This window comes from Rhea pennata, chromosome 13 (assembly GCF_028389875.1).
Source record: "Rhea pennata isolate bPtePen1 chromosome 13, bPtePen1.pri, whole genome shotgun sequence".
In the NCBI taxonomy this organism is placed as follows: Eukaryota; Metazoa; Chordata; class Aves; order Rheiformes; family Rheidae; genus Rhea; species Rhea pennata.
In genome coordinates this window covers 21,838,050-21,864,589 of record NC_084675.1, presented here as the reverse complement: position 1 = coordinate 21,864,589, position 26,540 = coordinate 21,838,050, and the positions used below count along the sequence as shown (strand labels likewise).

Genomic DNA, 26,540 nt, shown 5'->3' with positions numbered 1-26,540 from the left:
ATAGTAAATAGCATAGATAAGCCTGTCACAGCAGGATACCGAAGAGGATTCCTAGTGCCTGAGCCTTGCACTCATCATACACCCTGCGATAAGAGATGTCAGATATGCATGTGTTTAATGAAAATATCAGCAATAAGTTCCTAACTCAAAACACCACTATATTTTAAAGTTAATTAAAAAGCAACAACATTAAAACTCTTAAAAATGAGTCCTATGCAATTTTATGGATTAAGAAAGAAATATTTTTTAATGGCAGAATGTTAATAGTATTTTCATCTTTGCTTGTTCTGTCTTGATAGATGCTGCAGTGTTCAAAATACGTTACTGCCTAAATTTTGCTCTGCTATGTACTTAACAGAGGAAGATAATTATGTGAATTTTTCCAAATACTTACATGAAAATTATTAAAAGGCCCATAAAACCCTTCTGCTGTCAGGGCTCTAAGGTCACTAATAGACTTTAATGGCCCTGACCAGCCTCACCTGGTACATCCACCCACACCCTGGCCATGGGCCCCAGAGTCCCATTTAAACTCAGGCCTGGGGGCCCTGAAATCTGCTAGGGTATGTGTCTTCAGGTTTGTCCTTGGCCCTATTTCCTGGATGGACTTTGGATCCATGTTGTAGCTTGCCTGTGTTTCCTTTTGCTCCTGCCTGGACTCTGGTGGGACCTTGAACCTGTTTTGTTTCTTTGTCTGGGACTGCTGATGGAGTGAGTTGCCAAGCATCTGATTCTACCTGCTGTGCTCAGCCCCTGTAGGATTGTCCCTTCTTGGTAGGGGACTGCCAGTGCTGGGGTCACCTTCAGTTCTCTGCTCCCCTGCACTTTGGGAGCAGCTGGCCCTTCTTGCTTGATGTGCCCAGGCATCTTTTTCTAACATCATCCATCTTCATTGCTTTCTGGCCAGATTATAAGTGTAACACTAAGAGAAGTCTTCTGAGAATGAATTGCTTGCTTGTGTTTCTGTGTTTGGCCTGAAAAAAACACAGCACTAATTGAGAAGCTAACTGTACCACTTTTGTTGTTTTCTGTTATCACAGGAAGAGTCTGTGGCAGTATAAGCATGCTGGGAAGAAAGTGAAAGAAGGGGCCTTATACAGATACATCATACAGGGTAGGTAAATTATTGGGAAGGTATGGAAATAGGCAAATAAGATTTTCATGCTCTCATCCTGAAGAAACAAGATAGGGAAGAACAGGCTGAAAATTTTCCTAATGAAGAAACACTTCACCTGGCTCAAAGTGATGTTTGAGCTAAAGTGAGTGGAGGGGTAATGAGGGTTCCTTATGCATGTCCCTGTTTCTAGTTGCTATGAAACTATCCTTCTTATGGAACACTTTATATTTCAGAAGAACAGGTTCTTTACCTTGAGATTGCAACAGTACTGTTTCACGTGACACTCAGAGCTAAAGCACTAGCCCCTAGAAGGCAGGTTTTGTATATCTACTAGATTTCTGTGACTTCCTCAGCTTGAGCAGCCACTAATCCTGTGAACTGCAACTGTTAACAATCCTAACTGTTAGCTATCACACAAGTATTCAAAGAATGTATGCATGAAGACAAGATAAGAAGCCTCTCCTTGCATATAAAAGTGTGGCTTCTCCAACCCTTTGGTGTACTTGGAGCTAGATGAAAAAAAGGTCTGAAAAGCACATGTAGAATAATCATCAACTAGCCCTGCCTCCAACAAAACGTAGAGCCAGTGAAGAAGCCAGTCCACAGATAAGTTGAAAATTAACTTTTTGGTTAGCTTTCTCCTCTCCAGCCATGCCCTATGCACTCAAAATTTTGTTAAGAGCAGGTCTGGAGATCCTTTGGTTACCCTGATCCTGTGTATTCAGAGCATTTTTTTTCTCTACTTTGTGCTGATAGGTTGCCAGGCTCTGGAAAGCTCCTCTGGTTGTTTGACTAACTGAAGATCTCAAGTGCCAAGATGATAGTAATGAATAGTGTGAAGACAGTTGCCTTGGCACACTTAAACAAGCAGTTGAAAACTATCTGGATTCCATCATCACGATTCTGCAGTCTGGCCACCTGTACTCGCAAAAACAGGAATGATGCATGTAAGTATATTCCATTTTATTAAAACAGTACTGATACCTGTATAAGTGAGATGCAAAAAGGTCCCAAGACAAGTATAGTTAAGGCTTATTCTCACTTTCTTATTTGTCAGCTAAAACCAAAAGAAGGAATTTCAGCATGTGACTGAAATAGAATGAGAGAAACTAGAGATAGAAATGCTGTATTGAATTGCATGAGCTCTCTACGTGTGCAGCATTAAAACATAATTCTTCAATTTCTGCAGTGCCAGTGTTACTGGTCTGCTTGTGCTTCTAAATTGTAACTATAATGAAGAAACAGACTATACAACAATTAATTTTTAATTTTGTCATGCAAAGCTTTGACTGGTTGCAACGAAAACTGCTTTTATAAATCAATTCAAAGCACACTTAGGGCAACTGATTCTGAGTGACTGAATTTGATTAAACATTGGAATGTTTAATTTTGAAAATCAGGCCTAACAGAAGTACATACCATAAAACCCTCCAAATGTGGCGTACAGGAGATCTACAATACACCACTCACTGAAATGTAAAATACTACTGGAATATGTCAAAGGCTTAGTTGTTTAAAATACTGATTCACTTATCCACAAATACGATTTGTGGTGAGGTGAGCCAGAAATTGCATGTCTGCTGACTTGTGTGGAGATAATGTCAGCTGGAGCAATAGTAAAGAGTAATTTCTTACACTTAGAAAATGCCTTTGTCCAAAATATTTTTTTTACTTTGTAAATTAATCTTACTAACTTTTCTCAGAGGACAGCCATATATCTGCTTGAATACTAAGATGTGCTTCTCTTTTTATATTTGTATTTGCATAACTGAATTTATGCAGCAGATATAAAGCATAATGGAGATTAGTACAAGGCTTTGTTTATTTTGAAAGGTAGAAGAAATATTCAATAATTTTATCAATATTTAATAGCTCTACACTCATAACTGCATTTTGGAAGATGACATCAAAATAATCTTTCTGCCACCGGGTGACTAACATCTTAATAAACCAGTAGATAAGCTGTGAAGTGCAGTGCTACATCTCATTGTATTTATTCCTAGGTGTGGATGCTTTATCTAATATATGGCATGCAAGCTTCCCTTTCATTCAGCACATGAGAAATAATCCAGAGCAGTTTATATTTATAAAGATATAAATAGCATTTGCTACAATTGTCAGAATTCTTCTCACTCTAAACTTTCTTTTTTGCTACTCAGAATGGAAAATGTGAGGTTGCTTTGTAGTATTCTGAAAACAGCCTTTATGAATAAAGCTGCACATAATTTCCTTACAACAGATAGAATGTCTAATTTAATCAAGTGGCATGACTTCTTAATACAGTACTTTAACATTAATTTTAAAAATGCCTTTTAAATTGGTAAGAGATGTGCAAGTCTTTTTTTAGAAGCAAGATTAGCATTAGATTTTGTTACTAAACATCCACAAGAAATAGCTGTTAACACATTCTTAACACAAATTTAAAATGAATCACATGTATCCATGACCTCATTTATTCCCTTTTCTGACCTGCATAGAGGTTTCTTAATACAGCTTGGAAGTCTCTCAGACTTTTCCTTCCTTCCTAACCAGCTTTATTTCCTGTGTAAACATGCTCAGAAACTTAACTTTTTTCCCTCGTTAAAATAAAAAGAAGGCATTGTTCATGTCTACAAAGAAAAGCACTACTGTATTGCCTGGAAAAACAGAACAGCAGCATTTCTAACAAATTCAGATTAAATGTATGCAGGCTGTTTTAAAGCCTGTGCAACTGTGTGTACAGACGTGTGTATATGAGAGAACATATTGTGAGAGACTTTCATTTGCAAAACAAACTAAAACCAGATACCAAAATGAATCCATGTTTATTGTATATCCAAACCAAACCTTATATCTTATTTTGGATTTCACATATGTGATGATAGCTACTCCATGCACATTAAATTATATCCTTGAAGCAAGACCCTATTTTTTCAAACTGGGACTGGTTGAGTCTGCTAACACAGCTGAAACCTGCAGTCCAGCATCCTCTGTCTGAGAGGCTAACTTACATGCTTGGTTATACTCCAGCTGTTATCTACTGCTCTCTGATTATACAAGGAATTTAGGCTCCTGACTCTTGTCCTGAGTCACACTGATTGTGCTCAAAGCACAAAGTTTGAATTACTACCCTCACTTTAGAGTTCCAATATGACTCTTCCAGCCTCGAGATCAGAGCACAGTCCGTCTGTCAGGGTGTAAGTTTATTTAACACGATATCCATATCTGAGCAACTAATACTATAATTATCTGAATGATTTGCTTGGTCAGATGGCCTCCCTTTACTTGGCTGATTGAGGACTTGTGTTTGCTTTCTTGTGATTTCCTTCTTATTGAATTTGAGCTGAATCCAATTATAGTGCTTCTTTACTTAGAGCCCTTACTGTGCAGTAGGCATATGCTGATCCCACCTAACAATTTACTTATCTTTTATTTCTTAAATCTGATATTATAAGAGGTAGCTATCCAATCACAAAAATCAAGCAAAGCAAAAAATACATTATTTAATACCTTACTTCACATTCTAACAGTCACAAGCAATATCTATATTTTATATAGACTAATCCATCAACAAATGTTTTCAGTGTCAGATTCAACAGCTAAACCAACAGTTGTGCCAGTAAGACCAAGATTTGGGCTCATACAATACTGTTCATGTGTGGTGGCATGAATTACTGCTTTAGAGGGAAAATCCAGGGACAACAGAGGCACTGTAATAGTGGTGAAAAAGTCGTCATTATTTCTTTGTTTTTATATTTGAAGACATAATAACAGAAACCAAGATTGTGAGTGAATGTTTTATTGCAAGTCCAATGACTTCCAAGTTCAGAACTTGCACAAACTGTATAAATCAACTTTCTTTCATTAGAAGAGTGATGAAACCCATGAATCAGTAGCACAGTCCCTATATGTAGGTTTAAATTTTTCTACTTGGTTAGTATTAACATACCAGAAAACTTTAGAAATGCAAAATGGAACATACTACAATTAAATGTTACATTTGTCATCAGTGGAAGAATTACTCTAGGAAAATCATTTGAAATAGTTCAGTAGAGTAAGAAGGCAAACCGAGGAAGAGATGAGATCTCTAGATTTCAACATGTAATGGAGAAACTCTAATTATTTCAGGATTATCTGACATCTGATTATCATCATTACCCAAGAAAGGGTCAAATGATGGTATCTTTTCTTGCTGAGGACATTTATCCATTGAGAACTGCAATGAGAAACTAAAACTCATTTCATATTAACAATTAAACTTTCTTGGAAGAAATCATACAAGGCCATTCCATCACAAGAGCACTGCCAATTACATTAATTACAATTGCAAGTCTAAATGTTTTTACTTACATTCCTCTTGTCTATTTAAGACAGATGCTGTTTATTACTTAAATCACTTTCTCTTCCATGACATTCATGCAGGAAATGCCAAAAGAAACTGAATCAGGAAAACACTATCTTTGGAATGGGTAGTTTCTGCTGTCAGTGAACAGATGCTAGATCTCACTAAAGCAGCCTATGGGTTCCTCCAGCTGGTGGCTAGATCCTGTGAATAACGTGTATTCAAAGCTAAAAGCACAGTGAATTATTTTCAGCTATTCAGCATAGACAGGACAAACAGCCCCTTCAGGGACAATGACTTGATCAAAGAAATGGGCCATACTCTGTAGTTTAGTAAATTTGGACTCTGGATAATGCCTTCAATGCAGAGTTAACTTCATCATTTTCTTGAATATCATCTCTTACTTTCTCCCTCTCCTCCTTCCCACTCGCATAAAAAGCCTCTCACCACGCTGAGTGATGATGCTTTCATTTAACTGTTAACTCAGCCATTTGCTATGAGGATGCAGATTAAACCACTGAAAGGCTAGCATTTCCTAGTGCCTTTCCCAGACTCTCCTTGTGTCCCCACAAGGACAAAAGTATTCTGCATTTCACTGGGAAAGAATAAGAGAAGTGTTGGTGAGAGGGTTGAGATATATGAAGAAATTCCTAGTAACATGGAGTACCATAGCAGATGCCTGTACTAAGTGCTGTTGTACCTTGTAACAATACATGGAGGTCGTGCTGCTAGACACTTTTTAATGTGACAGAATGACAGCTGGAGGTGCTCTCCCTATGGGCTCTAAGGCTTTGGAATATACCTTCACCCTAGTAATTATTGCCAGAGCAGACTTGAAGGGCTTAATTTTTTTCTTATCCTTTGAAAAGAAATTAAAAGAAAAACAGAATCCTTCCAGGATTTTTTGTTTTAAAAATTGTGTAAGTACAGGAATGACATGTGATCCAGGTGTGCCATCTCCAGGATTGTACATACAATTGCAGTACCTATACGTGAATTGTCCATGTGATATCTTCTTAGCCCTTTCCACACTGAGTTACTAAGCCTGCATGCATAATTTTAGTGAATGTGTTTATACAGAAAAGATAAAGCCCCTATTTGCTTTACTCTGCCAACTGGAATTACCTCCCCCTTATCTGGACTTAGCCTCAGCCACTGCCTTCTCATCCAGGTTCCTATCTCAGCCAAACATTCTGGAAGCAGGGAAAAGCTCAGCATTTCGCTATCTACTGCTGCTTTCCTGTTGAGCTTAGAGTACTCTGCTTTTATCAAATTGATGTAACCGACATTGGACTGTTTATATCAATAACTAGGCCTGCATCACAGTCCAAATCTAACATAAATTCAGCAAAACTTTCAGCACCTTGTCATGATGGACTGTAGCCAACCATCACTGTTATCATCCTTCAAAATCTTGATTCATACTGTGTGAGTCTCAAAGAAATCAACCTATCTTGGATTTCCTCTGTAATATTTAATCCAAGTGGTTGAAGTAGAGCCACAGACTCTTAAAGTTTACATGGTTTTTCATTTAGTTTCAATAATATGTTTATTTTTATTTTTCCCAATTGAGAATATATTGCTATGGAAAACACTCCTGCTCAGTTTAGGACAAAAACATACTTCCTTCAAGCGGGTGGGGTTTCCCAACTGTTTGACCTGCCAGCATCCTGTCCTCCTTGTTTTATTTCAGAGTAGGATGAAGCATGTTTGACTCCTTATGTAAACAAATCGTGCTTTATTGAATAAATCTTTTCTTTTTGAAAGATCAAAATCATAAAGACTGAAATCCACTGAAGCTGAATCATCTTACCACACATTTTTACTTGACATTACCTGAATTAATTTTTATATTATTTCTTCTAATTTTACACCTTATATGTGACAACTCTCTTTTCCCTATTATACTTAAGAAAATTTCAGACAATTGTAAGATGTTTTTCCTTTGCCAAAACCAGATTCAGATAAACCATTCAGAGATGGTTTTTCTCTTTCTATCAAGCTTATAGTTGTGTAAATTGGGAGTAAATCCCTTGATTTAATTATTTTTTTTGAATTTTTACTATAGAACTGTGGCCTTTAAAATGCTGTCTTGAAAATCATAAATTATAAAAATCTAGTAACAAACACTATATGCATTTTTTCTGGATTTTGACACCTCTCTCCAAAGCTTTTGATGGTTATTTTTGATGCTAAATTAACTTTAGCATCTGGATTTGTTAAGGCATCCACAGCTGCAACTATTTACAGAAAGCAATTCAAAATATGGAGCCATCCATACAGTCCTAATCTACTGTAGAAAGATAGGAACTGATACTGATAGGAAAGATAGGAAAAAACCACAATGCAAATGTAAGATACCTTCAAATAAATGCTATAAATTTAAATGGATCATCACTTTGAGTGAAAGTTAAAAAGAGCACAAATTAGTTCTGTTTGCAGCAGATCTCTCTTCCAGGGGTGGTACATCTCAGACCTGCTTCTTATATTGAAGTATTTACTATGACTCTTCTGTTAGTACTATGGATATGCCCATAACAGTGCAGTAAATAATACACTAAATCCTTCCTCAATGTGCAAATCATAAATGGGGCAGGCATAGAGTGGAGTGTGTAAACTGCAAGCTATTTTAATTCACACCTTTCTTTAGTTTGCATGTAAGAAATTAGGCCTCGTGGGTGAGGTTTGGGGTTCTCTTTCTACATACATCCTGTGTCACTTGACATCTTAACCAGGAGGCCAGTTGCCAGAAGATTTTTGGTGGTGATGTTCTCCATATGCAGAAAGTATTCTCTATCTAGGAACAAGAGAGGGCATAACTGAAATTTTCCAGATGGTCCAGAAACATAACAAATTGGAAAAGTATGGCAACAACATACTGTAATTCTGGCTACTCTTGTCCTTTCTAGCTTGCTGCATGAGCACCACGCATCTCTCATATAAAACACCATAAAACACTGCTTATAACTGGGAACTGACCAAGAAGAAATTCTCTTTCTGGAGTGGTCCAGAAGATAAGATTCTGACTACACTGGCAGACTGCTGCGACCAAGGCATTATGTTTCCTTTTGCACCTATCTTATGTCTTTCTGTTTGCAATTAAAAGAAAGAAAAAAAACTCAGCCATTCAGCTCATACGTTGAAGGGTTTTCTTTAAATCCCTAGCGAAGAAGAGTTTTAGTTAATTAATTAAGTACTCAGGTTTTACTAAAATTTATGCTGAGTAAGAAATAGTGTGTGAATGTAAACTGGATGCAGACCCTGTGAATGACTTAGGAGGGAAACCAGTGTGTTGTGAGTCAAAGTTATTTCCCTTTACTTCTGCAGCTAAACTGCCCATCATTTCTGCAAGCCTATGCAGCAAGACCTCTGCTTTGGTTATATTACTCAACCCACAAAAAATGACTCATTCTCTTCAGCTTAGTAGCTCCATAATAATCCTCCAAGTTTTCAAAACCTTGATGATCAAATCCCTAAAAAAAAAAAAAAAAAAAGAGTTTGGTCATCTTAATGCCACGGTTCAAAGCAGGAAAGCAGGTTGGGAAAATTCCAAGATTTATTTTGAGATAGCTTTTAACATGCACAATAGAGTGATGTTTGTGTAGAAGGAAAGTTATGCTCCACAACATAAGCACTTTGTACTAGAGTGTAGAGGATACATATATTATGTATCCTCCATATCTTATGTTTTGTTGTCCTGGCCTCAAGGGGCATGAGACTCAATTGCGTTTAGAGAACAATGTCACAGAAGAATGGAATGTAAAGGAATGGGAAGCTTGTGTTATCAGTAGAAAAAAGGGGGGAAAAAAACCCGTATCTCCTGTTCATGCTCAATACCAAAAAACCCTGGGGCTGCAGAAGCCCTGCCAAGTACTCTCTGCTGCAGTTAAGAAGTTCTGGGTTGTCTTGCTGACTGGGACCAACTTGTTGTTTGTAACTAGCTTCTGCAGCAGATACATCTGACCTGTGCTGAGTACTGTTGCGTAACCATGAGCAGTACGCTATTAAACTGTGATTAACCCTGACTGAATAAAGACCTCTAAGGGCAGCAAGTGTTTTAAACTTCATAAAGTATCTCTCTTCTTTTTAAGGTATAAGAAGTTATACATTGAGGATAGCAAGGTTGCCCATACTGAAAAACATCATGAGAGTCAAACCAAGAATTATGTTTACAATCAAATGCTACTGTATATATGCACTTAACAGAAGGCATATCTAATCCTGACACTTGCAAATTATCATATGCTGTTGGCCACTGTACATCGCCAATGACCTGTTTTCTGAGCAGGTAGTCTCTCAAAGCAAATCACTTACTAGATTTGCACACCCTGTTACTCTCAACTCAGAGTACTCTATAAATGTTATACTGTGAATACAATGGAAACTTCTTACAAAATGTTGTAAACTAGAGCAAACAGTAAGTTCCCTCATGGTTGGCACAATTTGAGAGTCTATTGTTTTCTCTATTTCATCAAAACATTCTCAATGCTATGTCAGATTTCTCATGAAAATTCAAAAGCACTGTCTGAGTAACAGGAATGAAGATCCCAAAGAGGTAATCAGATCAGCAAAAGAAGGATTTTGAGAAAGTAATCAAGAAATACGATTCAGAGCAGGTGATAAGATTAAGAAGCATTGAGGCTTAGTGTTTTCTTCCTGGCTGCCCAATGGCCTCAGCAGAAATGAGGATTTTTATTTTATCTCTGTGCCTTTGCAATCACCAGCAGTTTTCTACTGACGTCCCATTTTGCTTTGTGTTCCCTGCAGGTAGCTATAACGTAGAAGGGGTGCATCAAGGAATCAGGGGTTTAACCACAGTTTAATCTAGGCCTGCTCTGAGCAGTGGCTGCTCCATTGGCTCCTTTCACGGTCCCTTGGGTGGACCCATCACGGTGCCAGACCTCCTGCCTTTGGGACACACGTGGACACGCAGAGCGGCTCTAACACTGGCTTCTGTGTGTGTGCCTTTGGGGCAGAGCCCCAGCCGTGCCAGGGCAACCCGCATCTCTGCCGGCGAGGGATCACCCCTTCCCGAGGAGCAAAACCAGCTAGATAACCTCAGACACGTAGGCGAGCTAGGACTCTGGAGGGAAACGTGCGTTTTTGGTCTGAGCCCGGCACGGGCATCAGCCTGGGCGAGGGGAAGGGCTCGCCCACGCCCGCGCCGAGCTTCGGTCCCTTCTCTGACTCCGCCCGCAGGCAAAACGCGCAGTGGAAGGCAGCGCCGGCGCCCGGGAGAGCGCGGCCGGGAGGCGGCGGCCCGGGCCGGAAGGGGCCGAGCCGGGCCGGGCCGGGCCGGGGCGGTGGCAGCGGCGCTGGGCGGGTTCCTGCGCGATGCTGCTGCCGCTGCTGCGCCGGGCCTTGGCGGCGGCCGCCTGGCCGCGGGGGACGCGCCCGTGCAGCCTGGGCACCTGCTGCTCCTACCGCCTGCGAGACGCCCGTGAGTCCCGCCGCTGCCCGAGGGCACGGAGCCCCCCGCCCCGGCCCCGGCCCGCTGGCCCGAGCGCAGGGCAGCGCCCGGCTCCCCCCGCCGCCGCCGCGCCCCGTCCGCTCGGGCTGGGGCTCGGGGAGCGGGACAGCAGCCGCCGGCCAAAGCCCGGCTTGTCTTGGGCAAGCCAGCTGCGGCGCCGCCGCCTCGAGCCTAAAGTTTGCCCTTCGGCGAGGAAGCTGGTGGGGGGGGCTGGTTCTGTTCAGCTGCCGGAGTGAGCCCGTACAAGATCTAACCCTCTTTTCCCATGTGGAAAACAAGCGGTTGGTTTGAGACAGCTGTATCTGAGGGAGTAGCCCGTTACACAGTGCCTCAAGCCTCTGTATTTTGCATTCAGCAAACAGGAAGCTGCAAAACCTTTCGTCTGGGCTGCTGCTGCCAGGAGCCGTAGATAAGCGCTTCCCCGATCCATGCAGATCTCTGTTCCATTTTTAAGCTGAGCACATCTCTGTGGAAACTGTATTCCTGCCTCTGCCCTTGTCCTGCAAGCTGCCCTTAACCTTGATCATTTAGGGTTTTCTTGCACGCCTGAAGATCCTAGATCCGCTCTGGATCCTGACCCTAGAAAGTGCTCTTGGTCAGTGTTGCTTTGGGAGCCTCGAAGAGCTGCCCTTAGCAGTGGTGTAACCCCTAAATACAGAGGCATGTAGGCAAAAGACCGTGGCATCTTCAAGAGAATGTTTTTGCTCCAGAGTGGGAATAATCCTATGTCTATTGTGTCCTGTGACATCAGCTGATGGTACTGGTGCATAAAGAAAGCTGAAGTGGTACAGCAAAGCCATGGCCAAAATGTGGCAAAAGCCGCATTAAAATCCATTGGCAAAAATAAGAAAATTTTCAGTCCAGGGGGCAGAATTTGTTTGAAGTGTTTTGCTGTTGCAGAAGGTGTCAACACAGCTGTAAGCCAAATGACTAAACTTCCCTGTGTAGCTCTGAGTCACACAGCTGGAATGTATTATTTTCTTTAACTTCTGGTGCATCAGCTGGCTTGAATTAGCCTTCAAAGCCAAAGCAGCCTATTCTCTTGCCAAGAAGTAGTTTTAGGTTCTGCATTGTGCATTAGAGCCTGACTCTTCTTTTTCTTCTAGTGCATCCGCTTTGGCAGAGTCCACTTTCGATTCCTGGAGGCACACGACAGTCTCCTATCAATATCCAATGGAGAGACAGCATTTATGACCCTTTTCTGAAGCCCCTGAAAATCAGCTATGACCCAGCCACGTGTCTGCACATCTGGAACAATGGGTATTCATTCCTGGTTGAATTTGATGATTCTACTGATAGATCAAGTAAGCAAAACTCAAAGATCTAACAAACATATGATTCTTGCTTAGAGTAGCAAACCTTGCATACTGTGAAATTTCAATAGCAAAACATGTTGAAAACAAATATTTTTGCTAAACAGAAATTTACAAATTTGAGAATTGTAATGCAAAAGGTCTACACCTTTTACTATATATTTTTACTATATATTTTTTACTGGGGTATTGGGTATAAATCCTCCACTGTAGGGTGACATTTATTCTTATCAAACAGGCATTAATGGTCTGCCTTTTGCTTAGCTCTTTATAATATTACAGCTTTGTCTGCATGAGTCAGTCTTCATTAGTATGTTTAATGTATGTGTATATATAGCTACTTAACTTTAAATGTGATTCCATCATTGAGCATTAATAAAGTAATCTGGCACTTATCTCTTTTGAAATGTTAACAGATATTTTTAATGCATTTGAAATAATCAGCAGTAGAATGAACTTTCAATGGAAAAGTATACATACTTATCTCAAGCTTTTGGAGATCTAAGTAATACTGAGCTGCTATCATAGGGGAGCATATCCTGTTGCTTTCATATAAACAAAAGTCCATACATGCAAAACCCAGTTATGTATTCCAACAATTTGTTGTGACTAACTACTCTGACTGGAGCAGCTATGTTTTCTGAAACGTTCTATAAACTCAAGTGATTTTCAAGTCAAGATACTGCTACCAAATTCAAAATTTCTTTTTCACTGTTCCTTTTAAAGTCAAGTTTACCAAAGTATATTGCTGTTATGTATGAAGAGGTTTTTTAGCAAAGCTAGATGAATGGGTAGCAATTGACCGGGAACACTGAGTAGCAGCATCTGATGCATGCCAGTTACTCAGCTTGCTTTGGAGGAAAAAGTTGAAGGACCTTGGATGAGTTCGAATGTGTCTGGTTAGAGTCATATCTGTTTAAAATGACTATGCTTACTTACCATGAGAGATAGTAGAACTTAGAGGATTTCATAATGTTCTTGGGAAGTGTTTGGCATGTGAAACAAATGTGTTATCTCCTCAATACCAGTATTTTTGGTTGGTGTTTGGAAACAGGCTGAGAAAAACAGTACAACTAAGATGATAGTGGTGTAATGCATGGAGTTCTCAGGGTGTCATGTGAGGTTCTTTATTGTTTATAGCTGTTCCTCCAGTATACTAGTTTCTAGCTAAGGAATATTTTAGTAACTGTTCATTTCAAGGCTTTAATATGTAACAGAGAACCAGGAGGTAGTGCCCTTTTATTTTCACGGTACAAAATGCAGTTTTATTCATGAGGTGGTGTCAGAGGAGACAGACAATTACTAACAAGTTCATCAGTGATTTTAACATATTAGCTTTAGACCTGTTCTGCTTTTAACATCTTTTTACTTTATACAGCCATACCTTGCTATCATTTGAAGATACGTTCCTGGGAAGTGTGATGGTTTGCAGTTCAATAGATGACAAAGTCATCTTTTGCTGCAAAAATTGATGTAATAGAAGTGGGGTGCATGCAAGAACTTAAGAAATATGTAGCATTTAAATACAGAGGGGCAGTATCTGTGATGTAGCAGCAAGCCTGAGATCATCAGAGTGCTGGCCTTTCAGAGGCTGGCTATGCAGAACAAGTCACAGCTCTGAATGAGCTCAGCTGCTTCATCTTTAAGACTGAATGCCTGACATAAAGATTTAGGCATGCGGATTCTTGTTGCTGCTCTCTGGATGGTCACCTTTCTATTGTCATCATCTTCCTCAGATGAATTCAAGTCAATGAAAGGTGAAAGATGAAAAACAGGGTAGTGGTGACAGCTAGTGGAGAATGGTATTAAATGATCAGTGATAGAACTCCAAAATGATAGACAGAAGCAGCAATCATGGGGTGTTGCTGTATAAACTGCCAGATTTCCAAGTGCCTTCCTCCTTCCTCCACTTTTCTTTCTCTACTGTTGCTATATCTGATTTTTCTTTCTGCCAGCTTCTATCTAACCATAATAGAAATCCAGAGAAGAAAAGCTAATGAATAAACAAACAAAAAGAGGCAACGAAGTTGAAATAGAAGATGAAAAACACAAAATCAAGTGTGTATCCAGGATAGCATGCAGAATTCCCGAGATGAGGCAAAACAAGACTTGGACAAAAGATGAAGGTGTAGTGCTCCTGTTGGGTGTTTGCTTTGAACAGAGCAGGAAGATGAAGAAGGAAGAGGGTGTGGGGAAGGTATGTAAAGTACATGGTCCTGTCTGTGTGCCTGAATGCCATGTGCCTCAAGGAAATGAGCCTAAAACGCAGCTAGGGCTAGAGTAAAGAACTGCTGTGATTCTTTTATTCATTCCTCATTAGAGTCTCTTTAAGCTTCCCTTTTGCTTTGAAATTGTCAACACTTAAATAGTTGAGAGAAAGTGGAATGGAAAAATGCCTGGAAAGGAATTGTAAGTTCCTGTTTATTTCCTGTATTTTTCTAGTGTCCGCTCTAAGAACCTGATTTTGTACATATGTCTGCCTGTGCCTCATGAGCAAACATTCAACTGAATGCAATTATTCTCATGTATATAGTCACTTGTGGGTTTATATTTTTACATAATCAGGAATGGATGATATTAAGAGCACAGAAACCTTAATTCTGACTTTATAAGACTTGGCAGTGTGGTCTCCATCTTCTTCCCATTCCCCCAAATTATCTTTGTCTATCAGCATTTTACGATTGACTGTCAGTTTTGCATTTATGCCAAGAGCTGATCAGCAGTGGTTGAAATTAATTAAAATGCCAATCTGCATAGCTTGTTTTATCTTACTTTTTCATCAGAAGCAGGCATATTGGAACAAACTTAGAATTTCAAATCTGCGGGCATTTGAAAAAAAAAAAATCTAAGCTCATAAAGCTCCTAATGCCTCTTGTTTTCTCCTTAGCATTAAAGTGATTAACTTCTTTTCGGAAGTAGTGTTGGGATTATATGCTTTCTGCAATCATTTGCTGTAAAATTTAAGCATGAGTTACAGTTAAGTCAGCAAATCAATCTCAACAGCTATATATTTGTTAGCCCTTTGAAAGTAATCACAATCTGTAATTGAGCTGATGCTATGATGTAGTGGTTAGCAAGAGGACTTTGTATAATATGTCTGGTTCATTCTAGGGGAAATGAGTAAAAACCAGCAGTACACGGAAAACCAGGCATGGATGGTTTCATTAGCATTGTTTACAAAATGATGAGAGGCCTTTTGAAAACAGGAGAGCAAAACCTTAGGAATATTTACCCGTGCTTATGGATAAGCTGTACATCAAAGCTTCTAGCAACTTGGAATTTTACCCATGGACAGATTGTATTTTTAGATGCTGTGTGGTATGTAGCTTGCACATTTCACAAAAGGCATAATATTAGCCTATTTTTAGGTATGTAGGAGATCTTTCAACATTGATTATGTAGTCTGAAAGCTGTGTTGCAGTGCATTATGGTTCTTGCAGATTAGTACTTCTGGACTTCTTTAAATTTTCAAAAAAGAGAATTGAATGTTTGACACTATATACTGATTCTACTGGCAAAATCAGTCAAAACTTGGATACTAAAGATTTGTATTGTCACTGGAAAAACATCAGTATTTCTCATGGATATTGAGGTTTCACTGGGATGTTACTTAATAGATGTATCCGTTGCTTTGTCTTTGTTGAGGCACATGTTTTCTGTGGTAAGACAGTTCTCAAATCCCTGTTCCAAGAAAAGAATGTAGAATATATGTGTTATCAGCATGATTCTGCCAAACTCCATGTGAATTGGGAAAAATTTTATTCCATTTAGGGAAAACTGATAAGGAGACTAAGCTTATTGTCCCCAATTTGGTATAGTGAAGTTAGACTTCAGGGAATCAGTGTTGTGTTTGCCTTGAACAATTTTGTCATAATAAAGTGAGTTGTAAAATTATCCGAGGGGTAGGGGACTGTTGCAATAAGACAGTTCTGGCTGATTTTCTTGGACCAGTTAATTTGAAGAGGGATCTTACTGTGTTGCTTTTCTGCACATTTCAAAACTGTATTAATTAATGTGCGTGTCTTGTTTTGTTTTTTAGCAATCATGGGAGGTCCTTTGGAAAACCCATATAGGCTGAAGCAGTTCCACTTCCACTGGGGAGCCATAAATGAGTGGGGTTCAGAGCACACGGTTGACAGTAAAGTTTATCCAGCAGAGGTATGAGGAAAAATGCTGAACAGTGCAGTTACTTGCATGGGCTGGACACTGTTTCAGACTGTCTGTAACTATAATGCTTGTTAGAAAGCACAGAATTTGTTTAACTTGAACTGCAGGACTTGAACTAAGGATCAGACCTGCTAAGTGCCACAGCTCTTCTACTTCCATATTAGTAAGTTCATATCCACTGTACTTTCTGGAGAACTTGGTCTTAAGTTGAATATTGGCCATGTGACTGAAACTTTCATTGGTTTTCTTCTCTGAATTCTCATGGTGATAGCTGCTAGATGAGGCTAAGGCAGGCAGCAAAATATCATTAGTATTCCAACTCTGTCTGGATGGAATAGCACAACTGCAGCTTTAAAGGAGAAAAGGGTGAGAGAAACAAACAGAGGTTTCAGACAGGCAGTTATTTTCCCTAGTTTAAAGAGCTTTCAGATCTTTGCTGATGTAGTGCTGATCAGACAGACAGCAAATGCTGAGGTAAAATGCACAAGCTCAGATCTCAGTTGAAAAGATTTGTAACTGCTCTACCTTTGAGATGCAGTAAGCTAAGTGTTCATAAGAGATGTAAGATCTGTTTTCTTGGGAGTACGGTGGATGCACTGTATCTCAGCCACTGTCTTTAGTGCACCTCCAGTCCTTACTGCATTAAAAGGACCTTGTCTGCTATTACCAAACACTTGGAAATTAAGAAAACACATACTAAATACTGTTTTCAATATATTTATTAACAGTAAAACTATAAGACTAAGTTTCGGAACTGGTACTGGTTTTCTATTTAGTGCACAAAACCTGACATGAGAACGTTTGTGTTGGACATGTAACAGTGCAAAGGAGGCTTGTGTTACGTTCAGGAGAAAGTGCCTTAGCAGAATAGCATAGTCTGTTCTTTCTGTTATGATAGATGGAAGTTTTCCTCATTTTCAATTACGCTAAACTATTTTTCTGCCTTTAAGAGACATCCCTGTCATCTGTTTCTCACAGAAAAAGTCCCTTTCATTTGTGTGAAACGATTTTTGGGCTATTGCTTAAAAAAAAAAAAAAAAAGGGAGGGGGAGGGAGGACTATTATCTTCCAATAACCTTTTTGTCTTTGTTTTTGTAGCCTCTGATTGCTGAGGTAGTTCACTTTTGCATCTCTCAAATTGCCAAGGACTGAATGTAGCAAAGATCAAAATAGGTCAGGTTTCTTGGTATCGTTGCTCTGCTCTGTGCATATGTTGATTTCTCGTTTGTTTATATTTCAGCTGCATTTAGTACACTGGAATGCTGTCGTGTACCCAACTTTTGAAGAAGCTGTAATGGAAGGTGATGGCTTGGCTGTTATTGGAGTATTTTTAAAGGTAATTTTGTATAAAAGCTGTAATGATGCCTTTTTAGTGTCTTTATTTGTAAAACAGATACAGTCCAAAATAGTTTTAGGTTTTTTTTCATGTCAAAAACACTGATTAAGGTAGATACTTAACACTTCCTATATGTGTCCTGTAGCTAGGAGAACATCATGAAGGACTGCAGACGTTGGTAGATGCCTTGCCAGCAGTTAAACACAAGGTAATTATTTTTAAATGTCCCACTGGTTATCACTCAGGATAGCTAGCATAGTCATTCAACCTAAGCAAAACACTGATGAACATTTTCTTTTCACTAGCATTGATAATCATAGACTGGCTGATATGTAGGGAGAATTGTTAGATTATAATTAAGGAAAAAATACAATTTTTGAGGAGGAGATCGTATACCTTAAGCTTTCTAAACTCCTTGGTTTAAGAAATGATGCTCTTAATATTGTGTATCCATAGAAGGGCGTGATGCGTGTTTAGTATTGCCTTTGCTGAAGCGGGCCCTTCTGCTTTCATGAAGGCAGCATGAAGGCAGATGCCACTGGATTTTTTTTTCCCATCCTGCTTTCTAGAAGGAACTTACGGTGCTGTGGAAAGTTTATTTCTTTTGGAATTAAGACTCTATAATCTTTGGTTTGGGAAGGAGGAAATTACTGTTGCTTGTTTATAAACACTAAAGTTTCTTATAAGGAAATGCAACTATTTCTTCATAGTTGAATTCTGAATATTCTGCCTTCTGCCAGGAGGGGGACCACTGTGCCTCTGAGAGAACTCAGAAGCAGCTCATGCTCCTCCAGGAGCTGGTGCTTTGAACGTACCTACAAGACACATCTAGAAGTTTGTTGGCTTGTATGTTCATTTGAAGTCACTGTGCCTTTATCACAGTGAGAATTACTTTTATCCAAACAAAACAAATATTTATGGCAATACAGTGAAAACTTCCAGTTAAATGTCAAACAAGTCTGTTCACTGCCAAAAGAGACCTACACAAATCTGTAAATCTACATCCATTATGAGAATACATAAAGTTTTATAGCATCTGAATTTGAATTAAACTAAGGTCGGTCTTTCAGAAACAAAATTTCTAACATCAGGCTCATAAAACTGTGTATGTGCTGCCCTGAAAGGGGCTGATGAGTTCCAAAGGGTGTCCATTGCCTAACAACTCTATCAGCACTTGATTTAAAACTTTTGAACACCCTTGATGCCTTGTCAGTACTATCACTGACTTAAGCACCAGACCCTGAGGAATGCTTTCCTGGCTTGAGGAAGGAGGAATGGGAAAATAATGTCTGCTCTGATGTTCTTGCACCTTCTTCTCACATCCCAAAGGGACACATGCTGGGTGTCTCTTGTTCAACCCTCTATTTAAGGGAAAATGGGATATTCCTTTCCAGCACCCTCAATATATCCTGGAGGCACGCTAGATATACAATGTTTGTGTAGGAAATGAAAGTTTCCAAAGCTTTTACATGCTGACTGGTATCTCAGTTGAAAGATGCAAGTTCTGGTGACATGAATATTTGGTGCAACTTGAATAAAATTTTAATTATCTTTCCTCTCCCCACTACGTAAAATCATTTGGATAAAAATAAAAGCACTATCATTTGAGATATTTTGAGTACACATGGCAGAACTACTTGAACTTGTTCCACCATTCAGCCTTTCCTTTTTTTTTTTTTTTTTTTTTTTTTTTTCAGTTTGCTTCTAGCTCTCACACAGATACGGTCTGCTAGTCCTTCACATACTTTTCTTCTTCATTCGGTTCCTAATAGTTTGTAGGAAAAATAGAATACTTTAATCTATTCACTGACTGCCTCTGATGCTTTAAACCCAGTTTAACAATTTTATAACAACTTTATGGGGTTTTAAGTTATTCTTATGTAGCTCATTGTTAATATTCACAACATTTAATTTTGCATATGCATACATAATGTTCAATATTTAATCTCATTGTTAACATCTTTTTAAATCTTCCGTTAATCCCCCCCCCCCCGAAATTACAAATTGAAAAAAATAAATTCTTTTTCTGGGCTTTTAGGACACAGTTATTGAGTTTGATGTCTTTGACCCCTCCTGTTTGATACCTTCATGCCCTGACTATTGGACCTACGCAGGCTCTTTGACTACTCCTCCACTTACAGAATCAGTCACGTGGATTATTAAGAAGAAACCAATAGAGGTTGATGAGAATCAGGTAAATTTTGTCCAAACATTTCATTTTATACCATACTAGTTTGCCTACTCCTGGAGAGGGAAAGTGAAGATGCACTGAAGAAGTTGTATCCAGGACTGGTAATTCTCTGTGAAAACAATGATAGGTGGCTGCTTCATACCTGGTGTCTGTTTTGAGAAGTACATTGACCTTTGCAATTAATACAGAGACCTCTGCAGTAAGGAGTATAAGGTGCTTCTCTGGCTCCCCGAATATTTTCATTCTGATTTCTGACAATATTTTGTGCTGGATGCTCCCTGAAAACTTCTAACACTGTTTGTTAGAACACTGCATGATTTTACTCTCCTTAACAGGATCCAGTCCTTTTTAGTAAGGAGGGAGAAGAACGGGTAGGTTTTATGAAATTCTCGGCTGCACTGACTTTTTATGTGTATTCCTGAGAGCTACATGCATTTGCACAGGAGTCTTGCAGTAACTGTAAGGGCCTATCCTCTGTTCTTCCCTTGGGGCCAGCTCTGACGGTGTAGAAGGGAGAGAGTCTACAAGACCTTCACATTCCTTTCTGATAACCAAGGATAGAGTGAACTCCAATAGATTTTCTCCTTTGCTTTTATAGTTGTGTTTACACTGGAGTTGGCTGTACTGTCCTTGAATTTCCTTTTCTATTTCCATTTGAAAAGCATAGACAGACAAAGGTTTCTGCAAGTGCTGATGTTCCAGAATTTAGCCCAGGCAGAGGAGTTTTTGGTTGGTAGTCTTCTGACACTAGCCCTGTCTTGTTACCATGAGCCCTCTACTGCTCTTAATTTTAGGACTGCCTGTTGTACAATATGATATTATTCCTCTGTATATTAGAGGTGTAGGAACAAGTAGAAATGGTCAGAAAAGGGACAGATTGAAGTTGTATTACAACTGCATTTTGAGGGTGTTTTCAGGAATTTTTTTGTGTATTCAAAGGAGTCATAAAAATTGAGAAGCATTACAGCATAGACTAAATCCTGGTGATTGTTGCAAATCAAGGAAAAATGTACTATGGTCCAATCTGCCAGTTTTTCATACTTGAAGAAACTCTGAAGCAAATTCGTCTGTGCCGTGTCTGTGTTTTTTGAGGCTTTGGTTAATAAAGTGCGAGTCCAATGATGTGAGGTGATATATGTGTGAAATACTGCGTGTTTTTTTTTTTTTTTTTTTTTTTTTTTTTTTTTTTTTAATAAAGCTGCTGCAAGGAGCTAGTGTCCATCTGTATTCAAGCTCCAAATTAACATTTGCCATGAAGAATAGGGCTGTATATGATCTTAACCTTTTGTTTTACCTAAAGGAACAGGACTGAAAGAACAGAAAACTGTAGGAGAACGAGGAAGAGAACTGAATGTGTACTGTATAATTTTTCTTCTCTGATCAAACTTTTTCTCATCTCTTCTCTTGGCTCTTCATTCTCATTCTCTTATGGCACAGAAAGGCTTATATTTTACATAATATTGTAATGCTCTTGTGAATGTTAAAAATCTGATCTGCTGCACATTTAATCCTCAGTTACAAACTTCTGAAAGCAACAACTACATAACTACCTAGATTATTACTTGCTGAGATTCCCTCTTTTCTGGAGACCAGCATATGCCAATAGAGCTCCAGGAAGGGTGTAAATTAAGAAGTTCAGACAGATTTATTTAAAGATGGCATATGTTCCAGTGTTTGAATGGGAATCAGTTCGTTCTCAGAACTGACGTATTCAAGATCTAATTTGCCTGAAGATGGCAGATGATTGACAGCTCTTCTTCTGCATTGATAGGAATGGTGGCATAATCTTCATCAGCAAGATACGAAGAAATGCCAGAAGTTCATGCTAAGATTTCTCAGAATGGGAATGTAATATTATATCTGATAATCTGTTTCTAAGCATGAATGATTGTGTTTGGTCATTTACTCCAATAATTCTCCTGCTAGTAAAGTCACAAAATTGGCCGTTTCTCATTCTCAGCTGGAGGCATTTCGGATGCTGCTCTTCACTTCAGATGGTGAAGAAGAAAAGAGAATGGTAGACAACTTTCGCCCTCTTCAGCCATTAATGAATCGAACCGTCCGTTCATCCTTCCAAAATATGCATCTCTTGAATATTGAAGCACAGTCCAAGGACCATGCTCAGCAGATCGGGCCATAGGTGACCCATGAAATGTCAGTCCAGATTGTGATACTTGGATATAAATGACATTTCTTTTATTACTGTTTTTCCTTTTTTTGCAGTGTGTATATGCCCTACAGCTTCACAGTCAGCCATTTTCAGTTCTACTAAGTGCTGTTGAGAAGGAGTGAATATTAACTCTTAACAACTTTACTTGTTTCAAAAGAGTTTAATCAATGTTAGTATGTGCCAGGAATTATTTTGAAAGTTAAAGGAAAAATAAGGGGAGGAGATCTTATTCCCTCTCTTTTGTCTAAATTGTTATGTGTCTCTTCAAACACTCTCAGTGGCTTGAGGGAGTTAATAATCACAACTGAAAACAAGCAGAAGCGTGAAGCAGTCAAGAGTCTGTTAATACTGATGGCTGATGAGGTGCATTGCAATTGTTTCAGTGGCTTGGGAGGAGAGTTATCATCACATTATTTAGAAAAAAAAAGACTTTTTATCCTCTTTCTTTTTTATTTAAAATGAAAAAAGCATACAACTTGGTGCTTAGCATGATGAGGAGAATGAAGAATTTGATTTATGGAATCTAGACCTTTTCCATCACGTTCACTGCATGATCGCTATTTGGCATGGATAGAGCCACAGAATGTCCACTATATCTATACAGAAGCTGGAAGATGTTTTCCAAAACTCAGCAACAAATTTAGAACCTTTTAACAGAGAAAAATAGAAGCTGTCAAAATTAATAATATGCCAGGAAAAGAGAGCAGGAGAAAAGAACCACCAGTATCTCAAGACTGTCCAAGAGCAATACATTTGACAAAATGTCTGGTTGATCCCAGGAAACTGATTATATCAGTGGAAAACAAAATTAGCTGAGCCCCAGGATGGGCCAGTGGGGTGTGAGGGAAGCAGATTTCTGAAACCTAATCCAGTGCTAGGAAAGTGTGGACAAAACACAATATTCAGCTACTCTAGATATTTTTTTGGCAGCTCTCAGAGCACTAATATGCTCTTTTCAGTGTTTTGCCTGAAGTTGTACTTTTCTTAAAAGAGAGTTATCTAGCTTAATGACAACTGGGGATCAGACCCTTTTACAGAACCTTATGGAAATGAAGTTAAGTGGTGCTAGAATCTTATTTGGGGACCAGACAAAATTGCCCTTTAAGTTGCCAGTTACAGAGTTATGGTCTAGCTGGCCCAAGCTTTATCTACCTCTGAAGCATACTACTAGCAATGATTTTCTCTAGAGCATGTTTCTTGTTGCCTTTATATGCTTTCTTGTATTTAACAGTGCATTAATGGTGCATTAAATTCATGTACAAAAACACGATCAAATTTTTTGATGAGGAACAGGTCTGTCTGTGAATTGATGACATGATCTTGACTGATTGTATTTAAGGATCTTTTTGAGGGACAGTTGTTAATTGGGCTACTTCAGCCAGTAAGCAAAGTCACTGCTTGCTGGTGTCATTTAGCACGAGATCCTAGGACACTAGCTTGTCAAGGCTAAATTCAGAACTCTGAGATTGCTACTTTTTTTTTGGTTTTGTTTTGTTTTTATGTTGAAATATTCAGTTTAAAATCACTTTATGACCTTTTAGAGTGACCCCAACTATTTCAAGGCTTTGCAATGTTCTTCTTTAGCTGCTTGAAGGGTAACATAAGGGCAAAGGGTAACTGAGGGCATCATAATAGTGCAAGTCTGCAGAATCCTATCAGTGCCAGTTTTACCGGAGAATGACAGATTCTAAAATAATTCTGGAAGGGAGATTTACAGGCCTGGCAATAAGAAAAGCATTCCTTGCTTTCTGCTTGATCGTGCTTGTTCTAGAGTCATTTTAATCTTGAAGTTTCTTTTCAGTACTGTTCTTACAAACACTTTTCTCAGAAGGACCCTGTATAAAGATGGCAGCAATTCAGAACTGGTTGATTTGCAGGTATCTTGTATACCTTTGAGAGTTTTTCCTATTTAGGAAAACTCTCAGTTTTCCTAATTAGCAGTTAGGAAAATATGTGATGGAAAGTCATCTTAATGTTGCCTTTACATTTAAAAGTACAAGTGACTCAGCAGTACTAAGCTAGCTATAGGTTGCCTGTATCAACCAAAATATTTGAAACTACTCCATTATAAAACCTCAGGTGGGTATGGAGAAGAAAGCTGTGACATAGTCTCCGTTACATCGGTGAGGAGCCATCTCACTAGTGGCTTTATTAGTGGAGGAAAACCATTTGGAGTAAAGAGGGAACAACCTAGTTTAATTTGTCTCAGTTTGAATTACCAACTATAAATACACATGAACTTTTAACGTGCTTAAAGCTGCAAGTTAAGCCAGCATCTCTAAATTAATACAGAATAGTAAGGCACTTTTTTTATTGAGGTTATTAGTTTAAGGTCTTAAAAACAAGCAAACCATCCCTATCATAAGTGAAAGGGGTCTTTAAATAAACTTCATACTGCAACTCAAAAGTATTTTAAATGCCTTGGTAATTTTCATAAAGTTTTTGTGCAGCTCTGATTTGCAAAGCTTGTTTCACTAGTTGATAAAGCTTTCTTGGCATATGCAAATGCAAAATATACATTTTGTTCTTAGGGAGCTACTGTGGTATAAATATTTAATCTTCAGGTGTTTCATAGTGCTGTAGTATACTTGTATCCAGCTGAATTCCCGTTGATTAGATTTGTTCTACTGAAGATTTTTTTTCCCCTAATTCTGTAGGTCTCTTTCAGTGTGCTCACTACCGTGTAGGAGTCACAATGATGTTGAATATTTTATCTCCAGTAATCTAATTAAGATGTAAAATTCTCATATAGATTTAATTATTTTGTTAAGGTATCATTATGGAATTTTTACTAGAGAAAAGCTGAATTATCCAGGCATAGAGTTAATAAGCTGTAATTTCTGTGTATATGTTTATATAAAATCATATCTAAATATACAGACACATAAAATTAGTAAGTTTTCAGCAATGAATTTAAAATATCTCAAAACAGAGTCAGCATTAAACTTTTAACTCTATTAAGAAAATAAGCTTTACGGGGATTTTCTGTTACAGTTATTTTGCTCCTATCTGAGACAGTGTTGTATTTACATATCAGTGTTCTAGGAGCTCTGCTTCAGGTAGACTGTGTCTCAGTTGCAGGGCAGATTGTCATATGTTGAAATTACCTGACTGGAAATGAGTAGAAAGTTTATTTTTACTTTCATGTTACAGTGACTACATTGGCCTTACAAAGGTTAACTTCAAGGAAGATAATTCTGCGTGCATACGTGTGTGCACAAAATAGGTGGTGGGCACAATTCTTCTGTTTTATTTTTCAGCCTTCTTCATGCAGGGGGAACAAAACCTATGACTCTGGTTGCTGGACTTTAGCTAATATTTGTAATTTTTTGCACAATTGAGTTGATTTGCAGATGTCTGCATAGGAATCTTTTGACTTTTAGATTGTACAATGTAGGAGGGTCAAAGCACACGGTTGTATTTGCACTTGCATTGTAATCACTTTTGTCACTTAATTCTCTACTGGGAGGCATTCCTGTGGCAGTAAGTACCATGGGCTGAAGGCTGTGGTGAGATTCATTCTGAGGAGGGTAAGCTGAAATGAGAGTAGAAGCAGCATCCATGTTAGTCCAACTTGTTTTCGGTAACAGAAATTTCCAAAACAGGAGTCTTCCTGTCAAATACCACTCTGACAGAAATTTCATTCTCAGTGCCTTTATAGTTGGAATGACTTTTTTTGGCGCTGGATTTTTGGTTCATATTCTTGCAATCCAGAGCTTTCACACAAGCGCAGTTCAGGTGTTCACCATATCTGCCTGACTTGTCTTTTGCTGTCTTCTGTTGTAGATGGCTTGCACTTGTATTTTTACCTTAAGTCTGACAGGAGTGTATCCTTTTGACTTTGAAAGCTGTAGTTATGGAGACTGTTTTGATCTAAAAAATCTCCTGGTTACTGGAGTACTGGAATTCCACATGACTGGCTAGTGAGGAAGAGTCCCTTACTCTGTTCAACTTCATAGGCAATGGTATTTGCTTTCAAATTTGAATACTTTCCTTTTCAGAGTCGTAACTTATGATTCTTAACGTATCTTTGTTGTTTTTCATTGTATGCCTAGTTGTTTTCCTGGCAGTTATTACATTGCATATTTTAATGTATATTCTCTTCCTAATCATAATTTACTGACATAATTGTTTTTATGGACAGCATATGTAAGGGGGAATGCCTATTTTCTGCTAGGAAACACTTTTTTTCTGAGTTTGTACTTGATGTCAAGAAACTTTTAGCTGCTGTATTTTTAAAATGTTAACTTAGTGTGCAGAAACACAATAAAGAAACAGAGAAACCTGTGTCTGTATCTCATTGTGTAATTAAGCTCTCCAAGTTAAAAAGTAGCTTTTCTGTCAAGAACATAATACAGTTCCTCCCTCAAAATGAACCAGTTCATTATGAGCAGAGTCTAATCAGATGTCAAACATTCTGTGATGCTTAAAAGCTGTGAAAGACTCTGCTGAATT

At 38.6% G+C, this 26,540-nt stretch overlaps 1 protein-coding gene across 1 annotated transcript; it reads left to right on the top strand.

The window, feature by feature from the left end:
- Positions 1–1,939: 1,939 nt before the first annotated feature.
- Positions 1,940–26,372, top strand: CA5A (carbonic anhydrase 5A). Its single transcript, XM_062586543.1, has 7 exons — positions 1,940–2,064; positions 12,015–12,212; positions 16,261–16,379; positions 17,629–17,724; positions 17,870–17,932; positions 19,763–19,918; positions 21,876–26,372. The coding sequence occupies exons 1-7, from the start codon at positions 1,944–1,946 to the stop codon at positions 22,053–22,055; spliced, it is 933 nt and encodes a 310-aa protein (XP_062442527.1). The 5' UTR covers positions 1,940–1,943; the 3' UTR covers positions 22,056–26,372.
- The last annotated feature ends 168 nt before the right edge of the window (positions 26,373–26,540 follow it).

Bases quoted from the DNA above. Each gene is read 5' to 3' on its own strand.
- CA5A (XM_062586543.1), top strand. From the start codon at position 1,944: ATGAATAGTGTGAAGACAGTTGCCTTGGCACACTTAAACAAGCAGTTG. The intron at 16,380-17,628 runs GTATGAGGAAAA...TTTATATTTCAG, and splicing joins GTAAAGTTTATCCAGCAGAG to CTGCATTTAGTACACTGGAA. The intron at 17,933-19,762 runs GTAATTATTTTT...CTGGGCTTTTAG, and splicing joins TGCCAGCAGTTAAACACAAG to GACACAGTTATTGAGTTTGA.